Source organism: Euleptes europaea, chromosome 18, assembly GCF_029931775.1.
Source record: "Euleptes europaea isolate rEulEur1 chromosome 18, rEulEur1.hap1, whole genome shotgun sequence".
In the NCBI taxonomy this organism is placed as follows: domain Eukaryota; kingdom Metazoa; phylum Chordata; class Lepidosauria; order Squamata; family Sphaerodactylidae; genus Euleptes; species Euleptes europaea.
The window spans coordinates 315,795-343,777 of NC_079329.1; the positions used below are offsets into that span (position 1 = coordinate 315,795).

Consider the following 27,983-nt stretch of genomic DNA (forward strand, 5'->3'; position numbering starts at 1 on the left):
AATAAGCACACGAATGCAGGTGCCCATCCTCCCCCCGCTGCAAGAGCGCACCCCCCATCGCTACGTCGGAAGCGTCTACGTGCACTATGAATGGTTGATTGCAGTCTGGGTGCTGCAAAACAGGTTCAGATGTAAAAAACTGCTTAAGACTATCGAAGGCTGCTTGACACTGGGGGTCCAATCCACCCGGGCGTTGGGTAAGGTGACCGTAGTCCCCTTTCCCTTAGTCTTAGGGAGGTTCGTGATGGGCAGCGCAATCAGAGCAAAATGTGGGAGGAACACCTGTAAAAATTTGCGAACCCAAGAAATCTTTGGACTTGTTTACGAGTAAAGTGTAGTTCCCAACCAAGCACCGCTTGCACCTTTTCTGGATCCATAGTCAGTCCCTGGTGCGAGATAATATATCCTAGGAAAGTCAATTGCTTCTTGTGGAACTCGCACTTAGACACTTAGCTGGTTGTCTCTGAGACGTTGCAACACCTCTCTAACCAAGGCAACATGCTCATTCATGGTTTTAGAGTAAATGAGAATGTCATCTAAATAAACCACCACTCCTTTGAACAGCAGATCATGGAGAATCTCATTAATGAGTTGCATGAAGACCCCCAAGGCCCCTTTTAATCCAAAAGGCATCACCATAAATTTGAACATCCCAAAGCAACTGGAAAAGGCTGTCAGAGATTCATCCCCCTCCCGGATTCTGACTCTGTAATAAGCCTTGACTAAGTCCAATTTGGTGAAAATGTGTCCCTCCTTCAATTGTCCCAAGAGATCAGAAATGAGGGGGATGGGATAGGCATTCGTTTGAGTAACAGCACTGAGTTTTCGAAAGTCAATACACAAACGCAAATCTCCTGTTTTCTTACGCACGAAGAAAGCTGGTGCCGAATAGGGCGCGGTGGAGGGTCGGATGAAACCGCGAGCCAAGTTCTTGTCTAAGAACTCGCGGAGCACTGTCCGCTCTGTAGGGCTCATTGGGTAGATCTTACTCTTTGGCAGTTTTCCATCCACCACCACCTCAATAGCACAGTCCGTCCGGTGGTGGGGGAGTAACACATCACACTCCTGCACATTAAATACATCCGCAAAGTCCTGATATTCAGGTGGCAATTGGGTCAGCCTGGAGGTGTCCGAGGCCAGGGCAGGAGTTGGTTTGATTACGGTCTTAACGACCATTTCATATCGTTGTAACTCACATAGCGGGCTATTGAACGCTAAAGTCTCAGCTTCCCAGTCTATGAAGGGACTGTGTCCTTTGAGCCAATTTGCTCCTAACACCACAGCGTATCGAACATTGGGCACAATAGTAAAGTTGATTTGTTCCCAATGGTGGCCAATTCCCATTGCCACTCCGTCAGTGCGACGGTCTACTGGGCCACCCTGAGATCACTGCCATCCATTTGGGCAAATTGAACAGGTGCCGGCAAAGGGACTGACTTCACTTGAAGCGCCTTAAAGGTGGTTTCGTTAATTAACGAGCGGGCACATCCAGAGTCTATTAAAGCTTTAACTTGTAATTGAGGACCTTTTCTATAATGTTGTAATACCACATCTACATACACAGTCTCTTCTACTTCACTCACCATGTAGGGAGCCTCGGGTTTCGCAGGAACTCCTGCAGAGGTCTGCGGTATTGCTCCCTCTACCGCAGACCCAGTCCGTTTTTTCGCTGTTCGAGGGGAGACAAATTAAGGGCTGGGGAGTTCCAGTGGTCATCCTCTTCTGAAGAAGCGGAGCTACTCCCCCCAGGAGCAGTAATTGTAATCCTGGACCCCGACAGGTCCGCTGGCAAAGAATCCATCGTCACTTCTCCGGCGTGCAGAGCTGAAGGCGCTTTTTGTCTTGGAGCGATGCTCCGCTTGGCTGCGGTGCCTCTCCCTCGAGCGAGTCCTCTCCCGCGAGGAGTCCCCTCTGGCTGGGGAGTGGGACTCGGCAGTACCAGACGTGATGGACAGGTGGCAGCAAAGTGACCCATGGCACCGCAGACGAGGCAGGCTCCCCTTTGAACCGCAACGCTTGGTCTTGCAGAGGTAGAGCCAATCTCCACGGGGCATGAGGAGCGGCAGGTTTGGGAGGGTTTTTCTGGCTTCCCCCTTCCCTGGCCTGCCGTCGGGCAAGAGAAATAAACTGGCGGCGGCTTTCCACTTCCTCCGCCAGTAGAATCCACTCTTCCAAGGTGGCTGGGTCCCGCTGCACATATGCCCATCTTAGAATCTCAGGATGCAACACTGCTCTGAAGTAATGCACCCAGGTAGCTTCAGTCCAATCCACTATCTTATTAGCGAGTTCTTTGGAACTCATCCGCAAACTCTCAGACTGAGGAGGATCCTTGACGGAGTTGGAGGAGGGCAGCTTTGGCCTTCTCCCCTTGAAACAGATCCTCGAAACGTCTCCTTAATGCTCGCATGAATTCATTAAGTGACCGTATGGAGTGGGCCCGGGTATCAAACTGGAGGACCATCCATTCTGCAGCCTTTCCAGCCAAAAGCAAGGAAACGAATCTCACCCGGCTATCTTCTGTGGGAAAGGTATGCCCTTGTTCTCTCATGTAACTGTCCACTTGGTGCAGGAAACAGGGTAAAGCATCCGCGGAGCCATCAAAAGTCACTCGCAAACGGGGTTGCTTCCACTGCGCGACCGGGACCACAGGCTGGACCAGTCCCACTGATGGTGGTGCCAGTTGTTGTCCAGGGATAGGGTGTCCCGGGGGCGGCTGCCCTGGAGGCGGTTGCACCGGAGGTTGCCCTGGAACCGGCTGTGCCGGAGCCGGCTGCTGGCCGGGGAGTTGTTGGCCTGGGATCGGTGCCAGCGCAGGTGCCACTTGAGCTCGCTGTAGGCAACCGTACTCACACATCAACACGTCCATTTGGTCCTGCATACGGGCCATGCGATCCAACAGTTCTCGGTTTTGAAACCTCAAGGCATGGGTCTCCTCCTCAGCCCCCCCAGTCCATCAGGCTTGGCTGACTCGGTAGTTCATATTCCAGTCCCCCTCCTCTGCATACAAGTCCTCCTCCTCCTCCGAATATTCTTGCACATCAGGAGCGAAGGTGAGCCGTTGCCTGTGCGCTACTTCCCGGGCTGGCCACGTTCCGGGGAGCCCAAAGAAAACGAGGGGAAAGACCAGTCCAGTCCCCCGCTAACTTTCGACAGCACTCCAGTTTCTGCTGTCGCCCACGCCCAAGCAGCAGCCGTGTCCACCAACAGTTGCTCCTCCGCCCGCCTCCGGTCAGTGAGCGCTCGGTCCGCCTCAAGTTTGGCGACCGCGGCAGCTGTCACAAGTGGTTTGGCCGCTTGTTCCAAGAGCATTTGGATTTCCTTGTGCTGGCCCAACAGCGGTTGGATCTGCTGAGCAAGATCCGCAGAGGAAGGACTGAATTCAGGAGTTAGTACCTTCTTGACGTCGGCCGCCGTCGCCGTGGTCGGCGTGAAGTCCATAAGACCCAGGACTGTCCGGGCAGCAGCGTTCTGTGCCTCCCAGCGGCATAGGGTGGGATCCAGAACAGTCTGTGGGACGTCTCCCCCCTGAGCCCCCAACATAGGGAAACGGAACTCGGGCCCCTGGATTGGGGCCGCCGATTCCTGTTGCGCCCCACGGAGCGCAAGCTCAGCCAATAACCAAGTTAGGAGAGCAAAGTCCTCTTGCCCCAACCGGGCCTCCTCCAGCAAAGTATCCAGTCCCAACAGGTCGTTGTGGGCACGTACATCAGCGTCCTAAGTCCTCCAGGGGGTCGCCGCTGCCAGGCGACGCCACTGATCAATCACCAGCCCAACCAGTCGGGTGGACTCCGCGTAAGTCTGCTGCGCCTCCTCCAAGATGGCACACAGAAGGTTGGGGTCCTCGGGGAGCTCGTCTTGCGCTCCAAGCCAAGGAGACGGGTGTCCAGGCGAACCCTCCAGGGCTCCAGCCAAGGTTAGCGAGTAAGGATAGCACTAGTATCCTAATGTAAGCTCTAGCCCTGCAGCAAACCCATAAACTGACTTCAGCAGACAGCAAATCCACGAAAGCAGTTTTATTGGGAAGAATCGACAGGTTTCAGAAGCCATATTCAAAAGGATACTATAAGGGTCAAAGGCAAGGCAAGACACATATATGGGAGAGCAAAAGGAGATAACCGGTTACCCAGGCAACCCCCCCCCCTCCAACAGGCAGGAAGGAGCACTTGGCGATTCCCACGCTATGAGAATCTATGAAGACTAAACACGGAGCATAGACTGGCCTTGGACAGAATAGCACAACAGCACCTGAAGCAGCACACCAGCACTACAGCATACCATCCTCATGGCCTGCTCCTGACACGGCTATAAACAGTCTTTTTACCCTTTCAATGACATAACATGTCTTTCCACCCTTTCAATGGCATTATAAGTCTTTCCACCCTTCCAATGCCATTATAGGCTCTCCACCTTCCAAGCCACAAGGCTTGCCAACGCTAATTACTGCAATGTAAGCATATAATTGTGTTTTATGGTTTAAATATGTAACCATAATACTATTGCTTCACAGATGAATGTAATGAATGTGTATTATGTTGGAGATGAGAATGGTGTTAAAATTGAGTATATAGAGTGCTCACAAAGCTATAAAACTGATGGTTTATAGTTTAGTAAAATGGACTTAAAGGAAAGGAAGTCCATATAAGGCATGGGTGAAGGACTTTTCAGTCCTAGGAAAAAGGATTCCTCAACCTAAGAAAAAGGATTCCTCAACTTAATTGAGGAGAACTCCTCAGCTAGCTTTGCTCTGAGTCAGCCTTTTTAAGGGGTTTGAAACAGTATAAATACAGGCACAGTAAGACTAGATTTTCAGACCTCAATCAGAGTCTCAGAAGAAAGGTGCTGGTATGTATGGTTTTAATTATTATTCTAGAATGTGACTTAGATACTTTATGCTAAATCAGACTTATTTGACTGTTATAATTTGAAGTTGGATTTTAAAATTGAATGGTATGTAAGACTTGCTTGCTTTATTGCATACATTGTAAAATACATTGTCATTGCATACATTGTAACAAAGTGTAAAGATATTGTTGAAGGCTTTCACGGTCAGAGTTCATTGGTTCTTGTAGGTTATCCGGGTTGTGTAACCGTGGTCTTGGAATTTTCTTTCCTGACGTTTCGCCAGCAACTGTGGCAGGCATCTTCAGAGTAGTAACACTGAAGGACAGTGTCTTGACACTGTCCTTCAGTGTTACTACTCTGAAGATGCCTGCCACAGTTGCTGGCGAAACGTCAGGAAAGAAAATTCCAAGACCACGGTTACACAACCCGGATAACCTACAAGAACCAAAGTGTAAAGACTTTGTAACTTGCATTTACACATATTTACTGTTAGTATTTCAATAAAAAGACTTGCTTTTTAAAAGTAGGTAGAGTCGTTGAGTCCTGCTTAGTGAGTGACTGGCTGAATAAGATAACATATCACTTCTCAGGAAGTGGTCCTTTCTAAGAGCCTATCACTTCAACAGCACGACCCGCTTCAGCTGGCGAGCCAGCCAGGAGCCCAGACGTGGGTACGAATCCTGGTTTCACTTTCACTTTCATTTTTACATGAAATTTCACCCTTGGTCGTACAAATCCTATAGGTTCCTAAAGCACTGCTTAGGAGATGGCTCAACAAATACAAATAGCTCTGCTAAATGATTTAGCTAATCAAGCAGGGGTTCAGCTTGTGCATGGTCAACAATTGGTCTTTAGAATGACAAGTGGTGCACAGGGGCTTGGTGATCGATATATGCATGGAGTTTTGGCATTACAGTACAATGCAAATCCACCTGTTGCCTTGGCAAATCCCACTTTGACTTTGAATCAGTGTCCAATTGATCCTCAAGATATAGTTCTGAGTCTTAGTAACTTCCAGGCTGTTGTGGCAGTAAAATGGGGAGGGGGAAACCATTGGTGCTGCCTGAGGTCCACAGAGGCCTGTAAGGACCACCCTAAGGTGCCTCGGCCCCTTCCTCGCCATCGAGCACAGCACCAAACCCGACCCCTGTGCCTTCTTCACTGGGACGGGTGATAGTGCTTGTAGCTTCGAGCATGAAGGGGGCTCATTCGGGCTTTCCTGGCAAAGAGGGCCCCTAAAGGACTTCCCCTTCTCCAACTCTTACCTCCGCCCCGAGGCTCCTCCAAGCCCTGCAGGGCACCTCACCTTGCCCAAGGCATCTTTCCCCAAGGGGCTCCTACTATCATGTCCCCCACTCTTACAACATCCCAGTGAGGTAGACCAGCTTTGTACTATAGTGCCAGTGTGTGGGGAGGGACTAGTGTGTCAGACTAGGATCTGGGAGATGCAGGTTCGAGTCTGCCATGGAAGCTCTCTGAGTGACCTTGGGCCAGTCACAGGTTCTCAGCCTAGCCTACCTCACAGGGTGGTTGTGAGAGCAAAGTGGAATAGAGGAGAATGTTGTGGGCTGCTTTGGGGAAGAGCAAGCTAGAAATTGTTGGGGGAATGAATTGAGGCACTGCAGGGCTGAGAGAGAGCGCCGCGAGGGAGGCAGCCTGGTCCCCTGGTGGCAGAGGGAGGATTTGAACCAGGGGCCAAGGAAGGCATCTCCCCCAAGAACACAGGCCCAGGGCTTGTGGGGGTCCTCTTGCACCCCACTTCCTTCCCAAGAAGCGGCCAGGAGCCTCGACCATTCCACTCCCCAGCACAAAGCCCTTAAGCCCCTCCCCCCAATCTGGGGCTGCTAGGCAGGAGAAGCAGCCCCCCCTTCCCATTCTCCCTAGGGTGTGGGGGGGGGACCAAAGCACTGCAGCCAGGAATGTGAGTGGCCCCTTGCAGGTGTGGGATTTGGAGCCTAGGGGCAGCAGGAGGAGCATCTGGCACACTCACACCCCACAGTCAGGTAACCTTCAGCCTCTCTCACCAGCTGCCCTACCCAGCAACACCCCAAAGAGCAGGGAGCCCAAAGGGCCACTTTCCGTTTGCTTGGCACCCAGGCAGAGCTGGCACCCCAGAACCCCCGTCCGGGGCACGGGGTTGTCCAGGCAGTGCCAAAAAGCCGATGCTGCTATACACAATGGCAACAGCCCAAGGAGGGTCCCTTTAGCAACCTAGACCTGCCGCCCCCCTCCCCCAGTTACACAGGTTGCCATACCAATGGCCATCCAGCCGTCCCAGGCAGCAGCTGCGACCAAAGAAGAGGGCCCAGCATAGCCCAGCAGGGCACAGGGCCAGGAGGCCGGACACCTGGGTTCTCTGGGGAGAGGCAGGGGGTTGAGGACCTGGGGGCGTGGCTGAGGAGAGGCTCCTGGATGCCAGTCTGACTCCAGGTAGGAGAGGCCGGGCGCTGGAGGCAGGGGCTTTGTGGGCAGGGGGGAGGCGGCTGTCCTGTGCCATGCCACGGGGGCTGAGCCAGGGAAAGAGCGGGGCAGAAGGAGGCGAGGATGTCTTATACACACACACACACACACACATTCACACCCCTGGCTTGGGGGGCAAGGAAGGAGGGGTGGTGCTTGAGAACCAGGACTCCTGTGAGGAAGGAGCTTCCGCTTCCCAGGGGAACCGCTGAGTCACTGCAGGGCCTTTCCCCAGAGCTGCCACTCAAGCCCGGGCTTTGGCCCCTGCTCCACCCGCCTGGCCGGAAACAAGCCAGCTCAGCCCTCCTTTCAGTCCATTGCCCCCCTCCCTTCCCCTCCCCCCGGTCTCGCTTGAGGGTGCGCTCAGCAGCAGCGGCAGGAGACTGGGGCAGGCAGTCTCCCAGGGCGGCCCTGCTGGTCTGCAGCAGAACGGCTGGGAAGGAGTCCAGTCGCCCCTCGGAGACGGTTCTGCCCGTCTCTCCCACTCCTGCACCCGCAGAGTCCCCGCAGAAGGAAGCCCCCTGCCGCCCCAGGCTTCACGTGGAACACCTCACTGCCTTCTCTAGCTGTTTCGGAATGTATGATTTCCTTGTAATGCCGTTCGGATTAAAAGGGGCTCTCCTCCAGCAAGGACCGGACGGTCTTCTTCACCCTTGCGCTTACTTTTCAAAAAAATTTGCGCACGCTCAATTGAACTGGCCCATCTGGGAGAAAGAGGCCTCAGCAGTTCATCATGCACTGACTTTATGGCGGCAATTCTTAGAAGGGTCTAAAGTACCCTTTGAAGTTTGGACCGATCACAAAAATCTAGCTGCCCTCACGGGGTCCCATAAGCTATCGGCGAAACAACAACGGTGGGCGGAGTTCTTTGCTCAGTTCCGTTTCACCCTGAAGCACGTCCCTGGGAAGCAGAACGTTCTCGCGGATGCTCTCTCCCGTTTACCACAATATCCGGTAAAACTCGAAAGACCCACCAACTCTCTGTTCACCCCTATGCAACGTGGGGCCCTACCTATGCTGGCTGTGCAAACCTGATCCCAGCATCAACACACCTTCCCTAACTTGCAAGCTCCGCCAGCCCAACCGGCTGCCCAGCCGCCACCGCAACAGACCGGAGTTCCCGCCCCTCCTACCCCTCCGACCGCTCAGCCGCCTGCAATCTGCGCGCCGCCACACGTAAGCACAAACCCTATTTCTCAGATCTCCAGGACCGACGGGGGGGCTCCCTCCAAACTCCCCATCTCCGAATCCTTTTTAACTGTCCTTCGGGACCAGTGCCTTTTAGAACGTTCCGCTCATACCCTACCTCCTGGTGTTTTGGAACAAGGGGGGTCCTGGTACAAAGACTCAAAATTGTATGTACCCAAAGCTCTCCGGAAGGACGTTTTACATTTAGCTCATGGAGCCAAAACAGCTGGGCACTTTGGGTTTCTGAAGACCCTTCACTTATTGCGCAGACAGTTCTGGTGGGGGGGAATGCGTTCCGACATTGACTCCTTCATCCACAGTTGTCCCGTTTGTGCCGCTGCGAAACGTTCGCAGGGCAAACCCCCGGGACTGCTACAACCTCTTGAAACGCCCAGCAGACCTTGGGAAGTGATTGCTATGGACTTCATGACTGATCTCCCTCTCAGTGGGGGTAAAACTGTGTTGTGGGTTGTTACTGATTTGTTTTCTAAGCAAAAACATTTGATTCCATGTGCAGGGATCCCCTCTGCTCAGAAACTGGCCCGCCTCTTTGTGACGCATATATTTCGTTTACATTCGTTTCCGCGTAAGATAATTTGTGACCGCGGAAGTGGTTTCGTTTCTAAGTTTTGGAAAGCTTTCCTCAGGTTGGTGGGGGTGGAACAGGGATTGTCTAGTGCATACCATCCTCAAACCGATGGTCAAACTGAACGTGTCAATGCTGTACTCGAATGTTATTTGCGTTGTTATGTTAACTACCACCAAGATAACTGGGTGGAACTGTTACCTTTAGCAGAATATGCCTACAATAATGCCATGCATCAATCCACAGGTTTTAGCCCGTTTTTTGCTGTGTATGGACAAGATTTCAGTCCCATCGTTCCTACAGATGATGTAGAGGGGGAGGGGAACCCCGACATTGCCTCCTGGGCACACGCCCTCCGTACCACTTGGCCCTGGCTCGTTAGCAACCTCGACCGGGCCAAACGTAAATACAAAGCGCAAGCTGATAAACATCGCTCCCCCGGGGGTGATCTGCAAGTGGGTGCTTTGGTTTACCTTTCCACCAAAAACCTCCGTTCCACCCAACCGTGCCATAAACTCAGCGCCAAATTCATTGGCCCTTTCCCCATTACTCGGATCATAAACCCTGTCACAGTGGAACTGGCTCTCCCCAAATCCTTGAGGCGTGTGCATCCTGTTTTCCACATAAGCCTCCTCAAACCCCATATTGCTTCTCCACGGTGGCATCCGGACCCACCGCCTGCGCAACCCATCATGGTGGGGGGGGAAAAACACTTCGAAGTCTCCAAGATCCTTGACTCCCGTATTCACCATGGCACTCTCCAATATCTAGTTCGTTGGAAACATTTCCCCCCTGCCTATGACGAATGGGTGCGCGCACGGGATGTCTCCGCCCCCGACCTCGTCGACGCCTTTCACATTGCTTACCCAACCAGACCAGCCCCCTTGCGAACTGGGAGGGGGCCTTGAGGGGAGCAGAATGTCAGGCTGCTATCTCGGTTTCGTTATTGCCTCTGTCTCTGTGCTGTATTGTCTGCCCCCCAAGGTCGCATGCCTGAGCCTGGGAACTCAGCTCCTGGGAAACTGTATTCCTGCGTGTAATCTCCCGCCTTTACTGCCTTATAATATCTCCCAGCTAGTGAGCCTTTCATAGCTGTCATTTTATTCGTTTGCACTGTATGCCTATTCGATCAGTAAAAACCATCTGTTTGGACTCTATACGACTTTGTGGTGATTTCTGGTTCTGTGGGCCAAGGGCTGACAGCGGCCTCGGGACAGCCAGCCGCGCCCAAGCGAAAGCCCCAGGCGGTTCGGCATCCTGGTCTTAATCCCTGCCCGGGGTGCGGCCGGGGCGGGTTTGTGCCGCTTCGTTGCACCTGGGCGCAGGTGCCAAGTACCACCAAGGACCGCCCCCGCCCCCACCAGGGCGCAAGCAGGCCTTGCTCCCGGGCAGGAGGCGGCCTCCCCCTCCCCATCACAGGCCCCCTTCGCCAACCCCACCAGGAGGCCTGCTTCGTGTCTGCTCCAAAATAGGCCTCTGGGCACGTGCGGAGTGCTGTTCCCTCAGCCGTGAGCCGGCGCACATACCTGTGCGTTGCGGCGAAGGGTCTTCTCCACCCCGCCCCCCGGGTCCAGGCCTGCCTGGAGAAAGCGCCGGAGGCCAACCAAGACTGCCAGGGAGCCCTGCTCTCTGCACATGTTCAGAGGCGCTCCCTTATGGCTTGCACTGTCAGCCCAGGCACGGGAGCGGCCCCCTGGCAGCCCTTCCGCCCCCGATTCGCGCAGGCTCGCCCAAGGAGCTGCGGCCTGGAGGGGCCCCGGAGGAGGCCCTGCCGCTCCCCTCCCGCACTCAGCTCCCTGGGCCCGTCCGGCACCGCGCGTCCCCAGGGGGAGGGGCTGGGGCCCGGGGGCCGAGCAGAGTTGCCGGCTCAGCCCCCGGCAGCCTCTCGGGAGAGAAGGGGGAGCCCCCCCCCCCGGGAGGCGCCCGGAGGACCGGGGAGGCAGGAGGGCGCCTTCGCCGGGGGAGCGGCAGGGCGCGCTATGCGGGAGCCGCCAGGCGCGGGCGGGGGCGCCCTTGCGTCCTTCGGCGGCCCAGGCGCCCCCCGGGCCCGCCTGCCCGGGCCCTCCCCCCCTCGCCGCCCTCAGCAGCCGGGCCAGGCCAGGGCGGCGGGCGCGGGCGGCGCCTCTCCGTAGTCCGCCTGTCCGGCCGAGGCTCCGGGCGGAGTCCTTCGCGCCCGCCCCGTCCGACCCGCTGGCCGGGGTCGCGCGGGCCCCGCCGCCCCTTCGAACAAGCCCCGGGGGAGGCGCCGCCCGGTTGTCCCGGCTCCCCCCGCCGCCAGCCTGCTTCCCGAGGGAGGGGTGCCCGCCCGCCCCTGCCGCCCACCGCAGCGCTGGGGGGGCGCATGGGGGGCAGGCCTCCCCCTCCCTTCCCGGCCTGCCAAAGGCCGAGGAGGGCCAGCGGCCTGAGGCGCGGCTCCCGCGGCTGCTGGGCGCGGGGCCCCGGGGTGGGGGTGGGGGGCGTTGGCTTCGCCGCAGCCCTGGAAATGCCGCCCCCAGGGCCGGGTTTCGGTTTGATGAGGCCCTCAGCAATTGAAGGCAACGGGGCCCTTTCTGTGTCCAGCTGTCCTTTCACAGTGGGTCGCCGTGTTCGTCCGTCTGCAGAAGCAGAAAAGAGCAAGAGTCCCGGAGCACCTTCAAGACCAGCACGAATATTTTCGGGCAGGGTAGGCGCTGTCCTTTGTCAACAACAAATTGTCGCTGTTTTTTGTGCTGAATACATGCTATATGGTAATTTACGGACCTAGTAGGTATCTAAAGCCATTTGCACATAACAAAATATGTATTTTTAAATTTTTGGGGGGCCCAAGAGAGTGGGGCCCTAAGCTATCGCTTGTTTAGCTTACACGTCAATCCCGGGCCCGGGGCTCAGCAGCGATGGGCGCCCGCCGTCGCTCTGCGGGGGGGGGGGCGAGGGGGGAGAGACGTCAGCGGCGGGCGGTGGCGGCTGAGCGCGGCGCTGTCCAGAGCGCCGAGGTGCTGGATGAGGAGGCCGGACGCCCGGGTCCCGCGAGCGCCTCCTGCCCCCGCCGGCAGGCCGGCCGGGAAGGCTCTCTGCACAGGCTCAGAGGAACAGCAGGGCCGCTAGGGGGACACGGGGTGGGAGGGGCCGCCCCGCCGAGGACATGGGACGCTCGGCCTGCCCCGCGGAGCCGGCCAGGCGGGGGCCCTCCGCCCGCTCCGCTGGGCCTGCAGAGCCGCGCCGGGACCCGATGCCCGGCGGCGGCTGGGCCCGGGCGGGGTGGCGGCCCTGCTGGCGCGTGGGCACGGGCTGCCCCCGCCTGGCCACGTGCCGATCTGGCCGGCTGCTCCCCCGCCCGCCCGCCCGCCCCGGCGGGGAGGAGGGGGGCGAGGCTCGCGAGATCTGGCAGCGGAGAGCTGGGCTGGCCGGAGGGGCGCCGATCCTGCCCGCCCGGAGTGGCCACACGCAGCCCGGCCGGCAGCAGCAGCAGCGGCGCCTCCGCGGCAGAGGTAAGGGGGGGGGGCTGCGTGGCTGGAGCCACCTGTGGGCATCACAAGCAGGAGGGGGGTTTGCAGGTGGGGGCCCCGCGCAAAAGAGGGAGGCGCTCTGCGCCCGGCCAGCCCCCTCCCCAAACCGTGTTCCCAACTCCCCACCCTCTCCGAGTCACCCTCCCCTGTTCGGAGGAAGCGGGCCTGGGCTGGGGGGGCAGCCTGGAAAAGCACCCCCCTCAGACACACACACACACACACACACACCCCACGGCAGGCTGGCTGTAGCAGGCGAGATGTCCGAGGCGGCTGGGGGGGGGGGGCAGCAGAGAAAAAGGTTCTCCCCCACCCGTCCTCCAAGCCAGTTGACATTTTCCAAGCTTGCCGGCCAATTCCGGCTGGGCCATCGGAGGAGAAGGGGTGGGTATGTCGCCAGAAGCCAGACACGCGACCCCCCAAACCCAAGATTCCCAACCCACTTCCCCCCAGACCCAGGATTCCCACCCCACTCCCCTTTTTGTGCCCCACCCCTTTCGCCATCCGTCCTCCCCCCCCCCCCGTGTTTATGTCTGGGTTTTCCTGCCCCGCCTGGCCATAGCTGGCCAAGGGATGTCCTTTGCTGTGCCCCCCCCACTCCAGTCTGTTGTGGAAGATGGCAGGGTTGGCAGGGGTGGGGGTCGGCCTCCCTGGCTACGCCAAAGGGCCCTACAGAGATCCGGGGTCCAGGCGGGGAGGGCTGCGTTCTGGGCAGAAGCCCCTGGGGAGTCTCTTTCCGCAGCCCAGCCGCAGATTGCCCTCCCCTCCCCAGGGATTAGTCAGCCCCTCCCCCTGGAGGATGAAGGGCGGCGAGGAGGGGACGTGGCGCCTGGAGGCATTTGTGGGCAGAGGGGGCTGTGAAGCATCCCGTAGCGGGGCAGGTGGGGGGGCCTGCCTGGGCCTCCATTGCCCCAGCCACCGGCCTCCCCAGGCGCGATCTCTGCCTCCGGCACAGCTGGGGCCTAGCATGCGTTCTACTAAAGGAGGGCGGTTGGAGGGGTCCAGCTCTGCCCAGCCCCCCCCCCCACTCCAAGACTGTTTCCATAGACACCTCCTGCTTGTTTGCAAACAGAGCTGCTGACCGGGATCAAAGGGAGGCAGGGGGGCTATTTAAAAGTGGGGAGGAGGATCTTTGGCCAAGGAGGAAGCAGTGGGATTCCTGGGAACCTCCCAGCCAAATCCCACTCCGGAGGGCAGCCAGGCGTCATTCTGCACCTGGCACTTCTCGCTGGTCTGCCCGCAGTGCCAGTCCCACACCATGATCTGGGGAGGTCCTTTGCCCTCTTCTCTGCCCCAGCTCCACCCACAACCATGGCCCATTCCTGCCTCACACAGACCCAGATCATTCCTCCCATGGGATGCTCTGGAGCATGCCACCTCCCCCCCTTAAGTGCATGGCTGCACATGCGCACTGGCCAGTGCCTCCCCAGCCACTGCTTAGGCAGGAGGGCCCCCTCCCTTCTTCCCACCCCAGATCATAAGAGCAGCTGTGCAGAATGAGACCAGCAGGCCCCTCTTGCCCGACAGGCTGCTGAGGGAATCATCGAGTCAGAAGGGGGGCCACACAGGCCAGCTAGTCCATCCCTTCTGCTCAATGCAGGATCAGCCGCCCTAGAGCATCATTGGCAAGGGTTCGTCCAGCCGCTGCTTGAAGACTGCCAGTGAGGGGGGGATCCCCACCGCCCTAGGCAGCCCATACCACTGCCGAACTACTCTCACTGTAAAAAAATATTCCTAATATCCATCCAGTACCTTTCTGCCCGCAATTTAAAGCCATTATTGTGAGTCATAAGAACACAAGAAAGGCCCTGCTGGATCAGACCCAGGAGGCCCATCCAGTCCAGCAGTCTTTTCACACAGCAACCAGCCAGGCGCCTCCAGGAAGCCCACAAACAAGACGACTGCAGCAGCACCATCCTGCCTGGGTTCCAATGTTAGGCCTCGGTTGATGCACCCCAAGATCGCATTAGCTTTTTTTGTTGCTACACCACACTGGTTACTCATATTTAACTTTCGGTCCACCTGTATTCTGTGCCTGGCCCCCCTGCTTGACCCAAGGGGTAAATTTCATGATGGGCAGCCGTGTTGGTCTATCCATAGCAGTGCAAAAGAGCCAGAGTCCAGGAGCAGCACCTGAAAGACAAAACATTTCTGGCAGGGGATGGAGCTTTTGTGAGCCATGGCCCACTTCTTCAGACGGGTGAGCCGTGGCTCACGAAAGCTCATACCCTACCAGAAATTTTGTTTGTCTTCAAGGCGTTACTGGACTCCTGCTCTTTTCTACTCCGAGGGATAGAAGCAGAGTTTCCAAAGACACCTACAGAGCCACGCTGGGGGGCGTCCAGCCCTCCACCCCAGGCCCCATGGGCACCGCCCCGAGTGATCCTGAACTGAGCCCTGCACTTTCCCAGGTGGGAATCAAGTCTGAGTCCCCCTTCGTAGACCGAAGCCCCTTTCTCTCACGTCACCTGCACAACACACCCAAGTGCTTGCTGTGCCCAAGCCCACATCTGGGGGTGCTGCCACTTGGGAGGCCTGCCAGCACAAGGCGAAATACCTGCTGCACATCAGCTGTCACACACACACACACACGGTGCCTGCTCATGCTCCTTCTGTTCTGCAGCATTCTTGGGTCAGGTGCCATGCTGGTGAATGCCCGGCCTGCTCCGTTTGTTTCTTGTCCAGCCCCAGAGAAGCATTGGCAGCCCCTCCCAGAAATGTTGAGAACAGGGACTCACCCCAGAAGCATTTTGAGCCGCGGAAAGCCAGCCTTTGCTGTGCCAGGAAGGGTGACACCAGCTAGCCACTGGCCTGTGCTTCTGTTTATTTGGGCAGAAAGACAAAATGCACCACACCCCTTCGCCACCCCACGGGGAAGACCCAAGACCTGCCTTCTCCCTTGGCCTGCCCCCCCCCACCCTATCAGTCAGCACCAGGGTGCAAGAACCCTGGCTAGGCCCTCCCCAGGAAGGAGCAGAGAGGCTCACAGGGACTCTTTTTTCACCAGCACAGCCAGGTAGACAAGAGGCAGGAACCCCCCACTGCTGCTGCTCCCCCAAAGTACACCCTGAGTCGGCCAGGGCTTCTGGGAGAGCCTTTGCTTCTGGGATCCACACTTGGCAGAGTAGGGTTTCCAGGCCCCTGTTCGCCACCGTCGGGAGGTTTTGGGGGCAGAGCCTGAGGAGGGCAGGGTTTGGGGAGGGACTTCAGTGCCACAGTCCAAATGTCAAAGCGGCCGTTTTCGTCAGGTGAACCGATTGTTATTGACTGGAGATCAGTTGTAATAGCAGGAGATCTCCAGCTAGTACCAGGAGGTTGGCAGAGAGCCCAGTGGCCCCCACACGGACCCCCTCCAATGAAGGAGGGCTTCTTTAACTTGAAAACAATGAGTTGAGGGTAGACTAAGGAGGAGGGGTGGGAATGTGGAGTGGTGGGGGTCTTAAGAGGGAGACGGTGTAAGGGCAGATGGCCTAAAAAGTGGCCCATTTCAACACCACAGTTAGGGGGGTAGAACTCTGGGGTGGAGACCCCGCAGCTCCGCCTACTGAAACAGTGAAATTAGAGAGATGCCAAAGTTAATGTGATAACTCCTTCAAGGTGCCAAAATTCATGCAACAGCTTCTTATTCACTTGTGTCCCCCACCTTTCTCCCCAATGGGGCCCCACAGGGGCTCACAACATTCTCCTTTTTCCCATTTTATACTCTCAACACCCCTGAGAGGGAGGTTAGGCTGAGAGTGTTTGTGGCTGGCCCCAGGTAACGCAGCCAGCTTCCATGGCAGAGTGGAGATTCGAACCTGGTCTCCCAGATCCTAGTGTCACATTCAAGCCACTACACCAGGCTGGCTGCTCGCTCAGTAGTGTCCCCCCCCCCCCGTTGAGACCCCTGGGGCGACTCGGCTTGCTGCTGAGTCCAGCAGCCCTTGATCTCTCTAGCTCTGCCTGGTCTCTGACCAGGAATGGCTCTCCGGGGCCTCCGCCTTGGCCAGCCCTGCAAGACTCTGCCCTGGGGGGAGGAGCTCAGCCACCGCTTTGTGGGCCCTCTGGGCAGCATAGTGGTGCCACCCTCCAGGTGGTAGCTGGAGATCTCCTGCTATTATAAGTGATCTCCAGCTGACAGAGATCAGTTCCCCTGGAGAAAATGTCCACTTTGGCCATTGGACTCTATGGCATTGAAGTCCCTCCCCTCCCTAAACCCTGCCCTCCTCATGCTCCACCCCAAAAGCTTCCTGCCGGTGGCAAAGAGGGACCTGGCCACCCTAAGGCAGCAGGCAACGGGCCCCGGTCCGACCAACACAGTGTCATTTTCCTGCAACTGATTCATTTCTCTAGCCTGCAGTGACACAAACCTGGGCGGGACGGCAAACATTGCTGGATTAGCACACAGTGTGATAGGAATGACAGCTGAGTGGGAAATCATACCCTGAGATTCGGGGCCGGAACAGGCCAGAGCCAAGAGGTGGCCAGGGCTGGGAAGCCACATGGGCGGGGGTGTGTGCCCTGTCGGGTGGTGGGCAGAGAGGCTCCTGAGGGCCGACACAGGGCCTCCGCAGTGCCAGCTCAGGGCTGCTCTCAGCCCCCAGGTCGGTGCTCCATTCTCAAATGGTATACATCCCAGACCCCACCCCACCCCTGGCCAAGGACAAGGCAGGAGGGCGAGATCAGGCCCTGTCTGTCCTCCGGGTGGAGCGCCCAGAGAAGGAGGCCTCTGCCCCAGACTCCAGAGCAGGTTCCCTGGGGAGGCCTCCAATCACCGGAGTTTGTTTTCAGCCCCCACCCCACCCCCACCGTGGAAGAGGAGCTGGCTGCCCATGATGGAGGCCGTGGCAGTCGGATGTCAGAGGGTGCCAAGGATGAGATTGGATTTCCGCTGGTGCGGGGGGGGGGCAGCGCTTGGTTCCGGCTGGGGCTTTCCGAATAGGCGCATGATGTGCTGTCGTGACACTGATCTTTCCTCTCTCTCCATTACGGGGAAAATGTGAATCTCGCCCTCCCCCCAGGCATACACACACACACACACACACACCGCCACCCTTGGCTGCCTTTTCTGCTTTCCCAGGGACGCCTCGCCCAGACCAGCCCCCCAAAGCAGCTGCCTCAGAGTCTCTCTCTCACACACACACGCACATACTGTTCTGTTCAAGGGATCTTATTTCTTCTGATTTATGTATTGACTTTAATTCTACCCTGCCTTTCTCTCCAGAAGCGACCCAGAATGCCTTGCATCTTTCTCCATTTTATACTCCCAACAACCCTGAGAGGTAGGCGTGCGACTGGCCCAAGGCCCCCCAGCGAGCTTCCATGGCAGAGCGGGGGATTCGAACCTGGCTCTCCCAGATCCTAGACTGACACTCTAACCACTACACCACCCTGGCTCTTTGCACGTAGCAGGTGGCAGAACCCTAACCAAAATGCCACAAGCAGCAGTCAAACCAATGTTCTCCCCCCCGCCCCAGCACCGATCTCAATGCCTTTGCTGAATGGGCAGGATTCCCACCCCCACCCTGAGTCTGCAGCAGATCTCGCACAGAGACCCTGCTGGTTTATTTTTGACCCAGGTTATTTTAATCAGAGGACAGCTGCAGGGCAAGCATCTGAGAATGGAAGCCAGGAATCTTTATGTCGTCGTCGTCCCCCACACACACACCACTATGCCCAACCTGGAGGGAGGGGGCAGCTGCGCTCGACTCCTTGCGCTGCTGGCATAGAAGAATGACCCCCATCCCAGGGTCATGTGAGCAAGTTCAGCTGGGGGGGAGAGAGCCCCGCCCACACCCCTGCCACACACCCAACCCACGGCATCGGCCTGCCCGAAGGGACGCAGGGGTGCCCAGTGCAAGCTGCAGGAAGGGAAGGGAAAGCCATTTCTCCACACACACCACACCTGCTCCCCACTCGGAGCATGCTGTCTTTCGTGGCCTGTTCTGCCTGAGCCACTCTGGAAGCTGGGAGCGGGCAAAGGTCTCCAGGGCAGGCGGGCAGCACCTCCTAGAGGCAGCCCAGGCTTTGGGCAGGCAGCCATGAGGAATGCCCAGGGGGTGAGACTTTGCAGCGGGGGGGGGGAGGAGTGTTTCCACACCCTTGCTTAACACCAAGACAGGGCGGGGGGAGGTGGCAAAGGGGGAAGAAGTCTGAGCAGGAGACCCCTGTAGGGCTCAGAGGGAGGGGGGGCCGAGAACGTTTGTGCTAGCAAAGCATCCCACCCACCACTCACAATCAGAAGCCCCCCCCCCCGGCAGGGCTCAGAGGGGCCAAGATTTGAGCCTGCCCGGAAGCTGCACCCACTGCCGTGGGAAGGAGCCCCCAAATCCCAGCAGGTGTGTGGGCAAGTGACATTCTGTGCATTCTCAGAGGCACTCTTCTCTCCCAGCAGGACTGAACACAGCTTAGCTGGGGATACCCTTCATGCAGGCAGGATTTAGGAAGCCCTGTTCAGAGGGGCCCTGCCCCAACATCACGCCAGGCAGGCTGGGGCCGGGCTGTTCTGCCCCATGGCAGTGCTACAGGCATTGGGTAGCTCAGCTCCCCTAGGATGCACCAGGTCCAACATCCACCGCCCCACACGCTCCCCCTCGGACACCACGCCCAGCCACTCGAGGGCCCAGAGGTCTTTGGTGGCAGCATGCCAGAGGAAAGCAGGAGGGGTGGGCTCTCTTGGGAGGGGGCAAAGAGGGAGGCACACACCACAGGGAAAACTGAGGCAAGGTCAGTCTTAACCACGACTACAGCCTGAAGCTGCTTGGAAGTTTTCTGACGCAGGGAGCTCTGGCTCTCGAAAGCTCCTGCCCCGAAAACCTTGCTGGTCTATACGGTGCTCCTGGACTCGAACCCAGCTCTTCTGCTATAGACCGACACGGCTGCTGTTTGACTTCTCTGTCTCCCACCTGCTCAGCGCCCTTAATTGCCTCCTCCCCAATAGAGGCGGCTGACCCCTGGCACTGAAAACTGGTGCTGGGGTGGAGCCCTTCTACAAAGGCCTGCCTCCTTTTAAACTTCCCCACCCCCTTCCCAAGGCAGAGCTTAGAGACTTTTGCTCTCTGAATCAGACTGATAAGGGCTGGGCTGGGCTGATGCACGGGGTACGGAGAGAGGCAGCAATCCCTTATCAGGCTGTTGGGTGGGGGGAGGCTAGGCTGTTCCTGGAAGATATGGCAGCCTGGAGGTGGCCACCAGGGCACACAAAGGCCGCTGGCTGTGCAGAGGCCCCTGGTAACCGCTTCCCCTCCCATTCCCCTGCAGATGGTCCACAGTCAAGGCAGCACAAGGCCCATGGGCCGGTTCTGGGCCCAGAGCCGCCCCCTCCTCCTGCTGCTGCTGCTCTCCGTAGCCGGGGCCGCATCTGCCCAGAGCGATGAGGTGACGGTGAGCACTCAGACGGGCCGGGTCCGCGGCACCCGGATGTCGGTCCTCGACGGCAACATCTCTGCTTTCCTGGGCATCCCCTTTGCGGAGCCCCCCGTGGGGAGGCTGCGGTTCCTGCCCCCTGAACCCAAAAGGCCGTGGGGCGGCACTCGGGACGCCTCCTTGTACCAACACGCCTGCTACCAGTATGTGGACAAGTCATACCCGGGGTTCCACGGTACCGAGATGTGGAACCCCAACCAGGAGATGAGCGAGGACTGCCTCTACCTCAACATCTGGGTGCCCTCGCCGCGCCCCAAGAACGCCACTGTCCTGGTCTGGATTTACGGGGGCGGCTTCTCCAGCGGCTCTTCTTCCCTGGATGTCTATGATGGCCGCTTCCTGACATACACGGAGAAGGTCATCTTGGCCTCCATCAGCTACCGTGTCGGGGCTTTTGGATTCCTGGCCCTGCCAGACAGCCCAGAGGCCCCGGGCAATGTGGGGCTCCTCGACCAGCGCCTGGCCCTGCAGTGGATCCAGAACAACATCCACTACTTTGGGGGTAATCCGAAAATGATAACCATCTTTGGAGAGAGTGCCGGGGCAGCTTCCGTCGGGATGCATCTCCTATCTGCCCAAAGCCGGCCCCTCTTTAAGCGGGCGATTTTGCAAAGTGGGTCCCCCAACGCGCCGTGGGCCACCATCAGTCCGACGGAGAGCCGTCGCCGTGCCACCCAACTAGCCAAGCTGGTGGGCTGCCCCTCCTCCAATGATTCGGAGATGGTGAGCTGCCTGCGGAACAAAGAGCCCCAAGAACTGATCGACAAGGAATGGCTGGTCCTGCCGTATGACAGCGTCTTCCGCTTCTCCTTCGTACCGGTCATCGATGGCAGCTTTTTCCCCGACACACCTGAATCCATGCTCAGCACCAAGAACTTCAAGGAGACCCAGGTCCTGGTGGGGGTGGTGAAAGACGAGGGCTCCTATTTCCTCATCTACGGGGCGCCCGGCTTCAGCAAGGACAATGACAGCCTCATCAGCCGGGAGGACTTCCTGGATGGGGTGCGGATCGGGGTGCCCCACGCCAACGAGATCGCGGCCGAGGCCGTGGTGCTGCAGTACACTGACTGGAAGGACGAGCACAACCGTGAGAAGAACCGGGAGGCCATGGACGACATAGTGGGAGACCACAACGTCATCTGCCCCGTCATGCACTTCGCCGCCCGCTACGCCGAGCACGGAAACAAGATCTACACCTATCTTTTCGACCACCGGGCCTCCAACCTCATCTGGCCGCTGTGGATGGGCGTCCCGCACGGCTACGAGATCGAATTTGTCTTTGGGCTGCCGCTGAACAACAGCCTAAACTATACCGAAGAGGAAAAAGCCTTAAGCCGGCGAATGATGCGCTACTGGGCCAACTTCGCCCGCACTGGGTATGGCTGGGGAGGGGTGTGGGGGGGGAGGAAAGGACAGGAGGGTGCTGCATCTGAAGACAGGTGTAGAAAGAAAGAGGTACTGTGTGTGTGTGTGTGTGTGTGTGTGCGCGCGTGTGTGTGTCCTCATGGACATATGTGAAAGCTACCAGGGATTTATTTATACTCCTGATCCAAAAGGGTGACCGTGTTCCTGCTCGTTGGTGGTGGCGGACTAAATTGGTTACTCTTTTTAAAGTGTCTCATACATTTGGGTTAGATTCCAGGAGCACTTTAGAGACAAAAGAGATTTCCAGGGCCTCTGAGCTTTCAGGAGTCACCGGCTCCCTTTGTCAGATCCCACAACTGACTCTCAGAAGCGGAAATCCCGGAAATCTGGTTGATCTCCAAGATGCTGCTGGAATCAGACCTGGCTGTTCTACTGCAGACCAACACGGGCCGGTCGCCCTCTGAAACCATCGTCCACTTGGGCGAGGTAATTCTTAATAACATTGCTTTAAGTTTTTTAGCAAACAGAATTTTAAAAAAATAAGCATCACTCAGAAATCATTTTTAAAAATGAAAAAGGATCAAGAATCCTGGTGAGTTAGCAGAGGCAGGGAGAGGAAGATTGTGATTGAACTACACAACAAAAGGTTAACATTCTGGACCGGACTTTCCGCCCGTGCCATCTCCTCTGTGCGTGTGTTTGCATAGATAGCTGAGGGCAGGGAAAGGGCTACGCTAAAGCCGGGCCGGAGAAGCTGCTGCCAGGGAACGCTGAGGGCGGGGCTTCCAGAGGGGGCTCTTCGGAGGGCCCCGCCAGCGGGTGAAATGTTGTCTGGCATACAGAACAGAAACTGGCAGGGGTGGGGTGGCCCACTGTTTACAGGTGGGGGTGGGGGCTGACCCAAGAACTCGGTTGGCTTCGGTTGGGCCCCCAAAGAAAGTGCCTGGAGGTCATCCCCCTCCACTTGGGCAGCACCTGCCATGTTGGCGTATCCCCTTCAGCCATACTGGCTGGCCAGCGAAACCACCTGGAGGCCAGGCCAGCATAAGAGCCCACCGTCCGGGCCTGAAAGGGCATGGCCTTCCGTGCATGTGGGCCCCCTTCCTACACCTCACTCTCTTCCTCTCCACGCAGGGACCCCACGGAGCCCTCGGAGAGGGGGCAGGTGTGGCCCCCCTACAGCCTGTCTGAGCAGAAGTATGTCAAGCTGAACACGCAGCCGCTGGAGGTGGACCGCAGCCTCCGTGCCCAGATCTGTGCCTTCTGGAACCGGTTCCTTCCCAAATTGCTCAACGTGACAGGTGGGTCAAAACCTCCTGAGGGGGGAGGGCGGGCAAAGGCACACCCAGACCCTGCCGAGCCGTGGCACGCTGGTGCCAGCCAAACGCAAACTTCCCCTTGCCCCGAGGGCCCTCTGCACCCCCACCCTTGGCCTCCAAAGCTGCTCCCTCACCTGTCTGCTCCACTCCCTACCTGCCTGTAGGAAACCACCTCTCCTGGCTTTTGTGACGGTTTCTATCCCAGCCAGACCAACTTTTCACTTCCCCTGCAGAGGGGGCTCTTGCCCCCTCCCCCCCAGCCGCAGAAATATGGCCGAGCATTCCGTGACCCCACCGCAATTCAGCCAATAGGGTTGAAGGGTGGCCGCGTTTGGGTCTGTCAAATAAATGCCCAGTGGGCCCTTGCAGCCCTCCCACCCCTCCCCCTCGCCTTGAATTTACCGCCTTGTTTTCTTCTCCCTTGTAGAGCCTGCTGGGCCTTGCACTCCCTCTGGGGGGGGCTCCAGCCTGCCCACCACCCCCCTTCTCCCCCTCCTCCTCCTTCCGTGGTACCTTCTGAGTTGAGCCCCTTGTGGATGGAAGCCAGGAGGAAGAAGCAGCTCCATTTGCTGTGTGTGTGTGTGTGGGGGGGGGTGTTCACCCCAGCTGCAGCATAAATCAGGGTGGTGGGGATGCGTCTGCGCTGGAAAGCCTGGGAGGACCCTTGATGGGGAGGGGAGCTGAAGAGGAGAGAAGTGGGCAGAGGGGCAGAGATATGCGGGGGGGGGCATGCCTGGCAGCAGAAGCAGTGGGAGCGGAAAGAGGCTCACTCTGAATTCTGAGAAACACCCTCTGCCCCGTCACACTGATCAGTCTACAAGGCGAGTGAGTCTCTGCTGGCCTCATGCCTCCCTCTAAAGCCCTCACGTCCAGTTGTGTCACCTCATTAGGTGACTCGTTAAACCAGGGGTGGGGAACGTCAGGCCTGGGGGCCGTTTAAGGCCCGCGAAATCATTTGGTCTGGCCCTTCATGGGTCCTGGCAGATCTCTAGCACAGAAGAATCTAAGACTGGCGATCCGCCCCCTCCCGTGGACAGGAATAGCCTCTATTCAAGGCGGATGTGAGTTTGTTTTGCCAAGAAAAGGAACCTTCCCCCCCCCTTGCAGAAGAGTCGTTAGCTATGGAGCTGCTAGGACCACCCAAGAAACTGTTAACCCTTTCCCACCCAGGCCATGGAGAAACGTATTGGTTGGCTAATTTTTAAACTGATAATTTTGTATGGCCCGCGAATGATGTTATAAATATCCAAGTGGCCCTTGGCGGAAAAAAGGTTCCCCACCCCTGCATTAAACAATCCAAATAGAGTGACTACACACTGGCAAACCAGCAAGAAGAAAACCCAAGCCAGGAGTATCAGTCTGACAGTTTGTCTTCCAACGACTAATGTTGGTTGTAACTTTGACACAAGATAGAAGGGAGACAGGACCTGCCCGTCTGAACCCAGGTCTGCTTCACCTGCATAACAAGTGGGGAGGGGGCCCAGTTTAAGGAACAAAGTGTTCACCCCACACAAGTCCACACCTCCCCCACAGCCAAATAAGGTTCAGTGTGGGTAAGAGCCAGGTGACGCATGTTAGAACAAAAAAGTCCAACTTTGGGTATATGCTGATGGGGACTGAATTTGCTGAGACTGAGAGGAAAGAGACCTTGAGGTCGTAGTGGACAGCTCAGTGATACAGGGCAAATACTATGTTGCAGATTATTTGGAAAGGGGTTGAAAATAAAATGGGCAATATTTTAATGCCCCTGTATAGATCTATGGTGCGGCCACATTTGGAAATGTGTACTGTTGTGGTCACCGAATCTCAAAAAGGACATTGCAGAGGTGGGAAAAGCACAGAAGAGGGCAACCAAGATGAATTTAGGCAGCTCATGAGAGGGAGGGCAGGAAGGACTGCGTCAGTGCTTGGCTCTTGTGGCCCTTTCTTACATGCCCAGGGAAATGCCCATCTCCACTTTTGGGACCAGGAAGCAATTTTCCTCCAGGCCAGATTGGCAAGGGATCCTGGAGCCCCCCCCCCCATCTTCTGGGCATGGAGTAGGGGGTCGCTGCGGGTCTGGAGGGGGAGACAGTTGTGAATTCCCTGCTTTGTGCAGGCGGTTGGACTAGATGACCCTGGTAGTCCCTTCCAACTCTATGATTCTGTGATTAGGTGGTTGAAGCATCTTCCCTATGAGAAAGGCTGAAGAGTCCAGGAGTTTTCTGTTTAGAAAAGAGACAACTGGGCGGGGGGGGGGGTTAAAATGATGCACAGGGTGGAGACGGTTGACAAACAGAACTTTTTCCTCCCTCTCCCAAAGTACTAGAACTCCAGGTCATCCAAGGAAGCTGATGGGCAGGAGATTCAGGATGGACAAAAGGAAATAGATTGAAACTTTTATTTACAGCCATTGGCCAGCATAAACAAAAGGAAATATTGCTTTACTCACTGAGTGATTAAAATATGGAATTTGCTGCCTGTAGCGATGGCCAAATGCACAGATGGCTTTGACAGAGGATCAGACAGATTCATGGAGGGCTGTCAGTGGCTACTAGCCATGGAGGCTAAAGGGAACCTCCACATTCAGAGGCAGTCAACCTCTGAATCCCAGGGCCAGGAGGCAACCTCAGGGGAAGGGCCTTGGCCTCTCTGCCCTGTTGTTGGCCCTCCAGAGTAACTGGGGGCACCTGCTGTGTGAGACGGGATGCTGGATGAGATGGACCTCTGGTCTGATCCGGCAGGGGCTCTTCTTACGTTCCTATATTTTTATTTTGGTGGTTTTTGTTTGGAGAAGGAGAAATGTGCACCATTTATAAAATGTCACTGTGTGTTACTTCCTTTCATTTGTGCATGGCCAGAGGTGTATGTGTGCAAGTGTTGGGGGTGGGGGGGGGGTGGCTCGGGGCTTATGGGTAAGGTGGGGAGGCTGAGAGCCAGGAGTGCTGCTGGGCCCCCAATGTGATCCCCTCTAAGCGCAGGCTCTGCGGAGCATGTTTCTTCCGCCGTGCTCAGAGCACCGGGCAGAGGCACCCTCTGCAGAGTTCAGTCACTGGTCCCCCTCCCCCGCCCAGTGCCATCTCTTCCAGAGGGCAGCAACCCTGTGCCCATGGGTCCTGTTCAGGCACAGGTGCCAGGCATCCAACCAGGGACCTCTGGCAGGCAAGGCCGATGCTCTCCTGCTGAGCTCTCGGCTGCCCAGCAGAGCTGGGCTTGCGGCTAGTAACAAGCCTACGTTTGCAGGAGAGGTGCCTGCCCGGTGCTGTCCGCAATGGAAAGCCAGTAAGCCAGGACGATGGTCCTCAGGGGGGGCAGGGGGGAGGGGGAGTGGCTTGCCTGACAGCCCCTCCCAGCCAGCCAAGATTTGGCCCTGCCCCCCTAGAACATGGCACCCCCGCTCTCCGCCAGCCCAGCCCTCTGCCCCTTCTCTTCTGCTGCTTACTAACCACCTAAGGGAACCCTCGAAGTCTGTCTCTGCAGCTCAACTGGGCAGCCTCCTGGTCTGACCCCACCCCCAGCGACCCCCTGCCCAGGCAGCCCAGGTGCTAGAAATGCCTCCTGCAGACCTCGAGGGGGGGGGAGGCCCACTCCGTAGCCCCCAGCCCCTTCTCGGCCCTGCTTCAGCTGCTCTGCTCTCTAATGGGCTTCTTCTTCTTCTTCTTCTCTTCCTCCTCCTCCTGCTGCTGCTACCTCCCGCTCTGGCCGCTCGGCCGCTTGCTCCGCTCTGCTCTCCGTCCGTGCCTCTCCCCTCTGCCCACCCCAGACAACCTTGAGGAGGCCGAGCGGCAGTGGAAGGTGGAGTTCCACCGCTGGAGCTCCTACATGATGCACTGGAAGCACCAGTTTGACCACTACAGCAAGCAGGACCGCTGCGCGGAGCTGTGAGACGGGAGCGGAGGGGGGACGCGCCCCCACCACCTTCTCCCAGCCGCCCAGGCCAAGGACCCGACTGGCCGCCCCGTTCCAGAGAGCTCGACCGAGAACAAAAGGCCACCCCCCCCAAGCAGAACACGAACCTTCCGCCAAACTCCACTCTACGCACTGACACCCACCCACCCACCCCGACAGAAGCCAACCAACCTCTACCCCCACACACACACACACCTAAGCAGTCGCCCAAGGGTTCAAGCCCACCGGTTGGGGGCATTCCCATCTGTATTCCAACAGCCGAGGCACGGGGTGCAGCCCCTCTACCCTCCCCTCCCCAATTCCACACACACACACACTCACTGAACCAAACATGGCCCCACTTGGATCCCGCAGGGCCTCCCTGGGCCTTCGTGGCCCCCCAGAAAGACCCCCAACTCCGTGCTGCCGTCTGTACATAATGCTTCCTGCCGGGGAGTCACGGCCGAGTCATCTCGGTCTATTCATCCACCACCACCACCCCAGCTGTATATCTGGAGCTGACTTGGCTAGAAAGTAGAGCGGCCCCCGCCTCACCCCAAACACTCTCCTCTGCGGTCAGATGTTGCTTCCATGTAGTCCACATGCATTCCGCCCCCCAAGTGTGTCCCCAAACTGCCCCCCCTTGGCTGGTCCAGGAGCCAAGAGCCACACAGAGCCAGCGGAATAGACCCTTCATGTGGTGCGTGTCGTCTTCGTCCCCCGCAGCCAACCTGGGAAGTCGGCACTCCCCCCCCCCACAGCCTTGTTTCCGCACACCTTCCCAGCGGACCCCCCCTCCATTGGGGGGTGACAGAAACCAACCGGCACCCTCTTCCCTCTCCCGCCCCGCTGCCCTCCTCGGCCTGCATGTCCAACACCTGTAGATCCTCCAGCTGTGTGTGAACCTCCTGCATTCAATAAAGAGCAGTCAGCTTCCCTGGTGTGGCGGTGTGGGGGAGGGGGGTTCCTCTGGGTTCGGGGGGAGTCAGGGTAGATCCACACAGCCATTTGCCAAGTGGGGGCTTGTATCTGAGCACATACAGAGGACTGTACCCGTGGCACTTAGCGACTGCAACCGGCCAGTTACACAGGCTGGATTTGAGGATACTGGGATATGTGGGAGGGGGAGGTATTTGTGAATTTCCTGCACTGTGCAGGGGGTTGGACTAGATGACCCCAGTGGTCCCAACTTTTATGATTCTATGATACCAGGCTCAGTGAGATCTTTCGAATTTGCCACTGGCAGGCATAGCTATCTGATGGGCAAGTGATGCTTGAGCCCCTCTTAGCAGCAGAAGTGGGGGACACTCCTGGGGGGCTCCAGGCCAGCACCAACTCAAGGGGCCTCAGCTGATCTGGAAGTCCCATTCCTAAGTGCAGATGGGAAAGGGCCAGGCCAGGCCACAGAAACAAGGTTTCTGGCCATCATAAATGACTGTGCAGCGGAGCTGCTGGCAACAGGGCCAACTG

General features: G+C 57.7%; 3 protein-coding genes across 4 annotated transcripts in view; 1 reads left to right on the plus strand and 2 right to left on the minus strand.

Annotated features, from left to right (window-relative positions):
* RNASEK (ribonuclease K) overlaps positions 1-27,983 on the minus strand; it is a 278,954-nt gene that overhangs the window by 236,168 nt on the left and 14,803 nt on the right. The window lies entirely within an intron of this gene.
* Positions 1-27,983, minus strand: part of C18H17orf49 (chromosome 18 C17orf49 homolog) — a 155,709-nt gene that overhangs the window by 117,705 nt on the left and 10,021 nt on the right. The gene's annotated exons all lie outside the window — the stretch shown is intronic.
* On the plus strand, positions 12,198-26,530 carry ACHE (acetylcholinesterase (Cartwright blood group)). The gene is made up of 5 exons (XM_056863569.1): positions 12,198-12,543; positions 17,177-17,316; positions 19,798-21,338; positions 22,462-22,628; positions 26,389-26,530. The coding sequence occupies exons 1-5, from the start codon at positions 12,198-12,200 to the stop codon at positions 26,508-26,510; spliced, it is 2,316 nt and encodes a 771-aa protein (XP_056719547.1). The 3' UTR covers positions 26,511-26,530.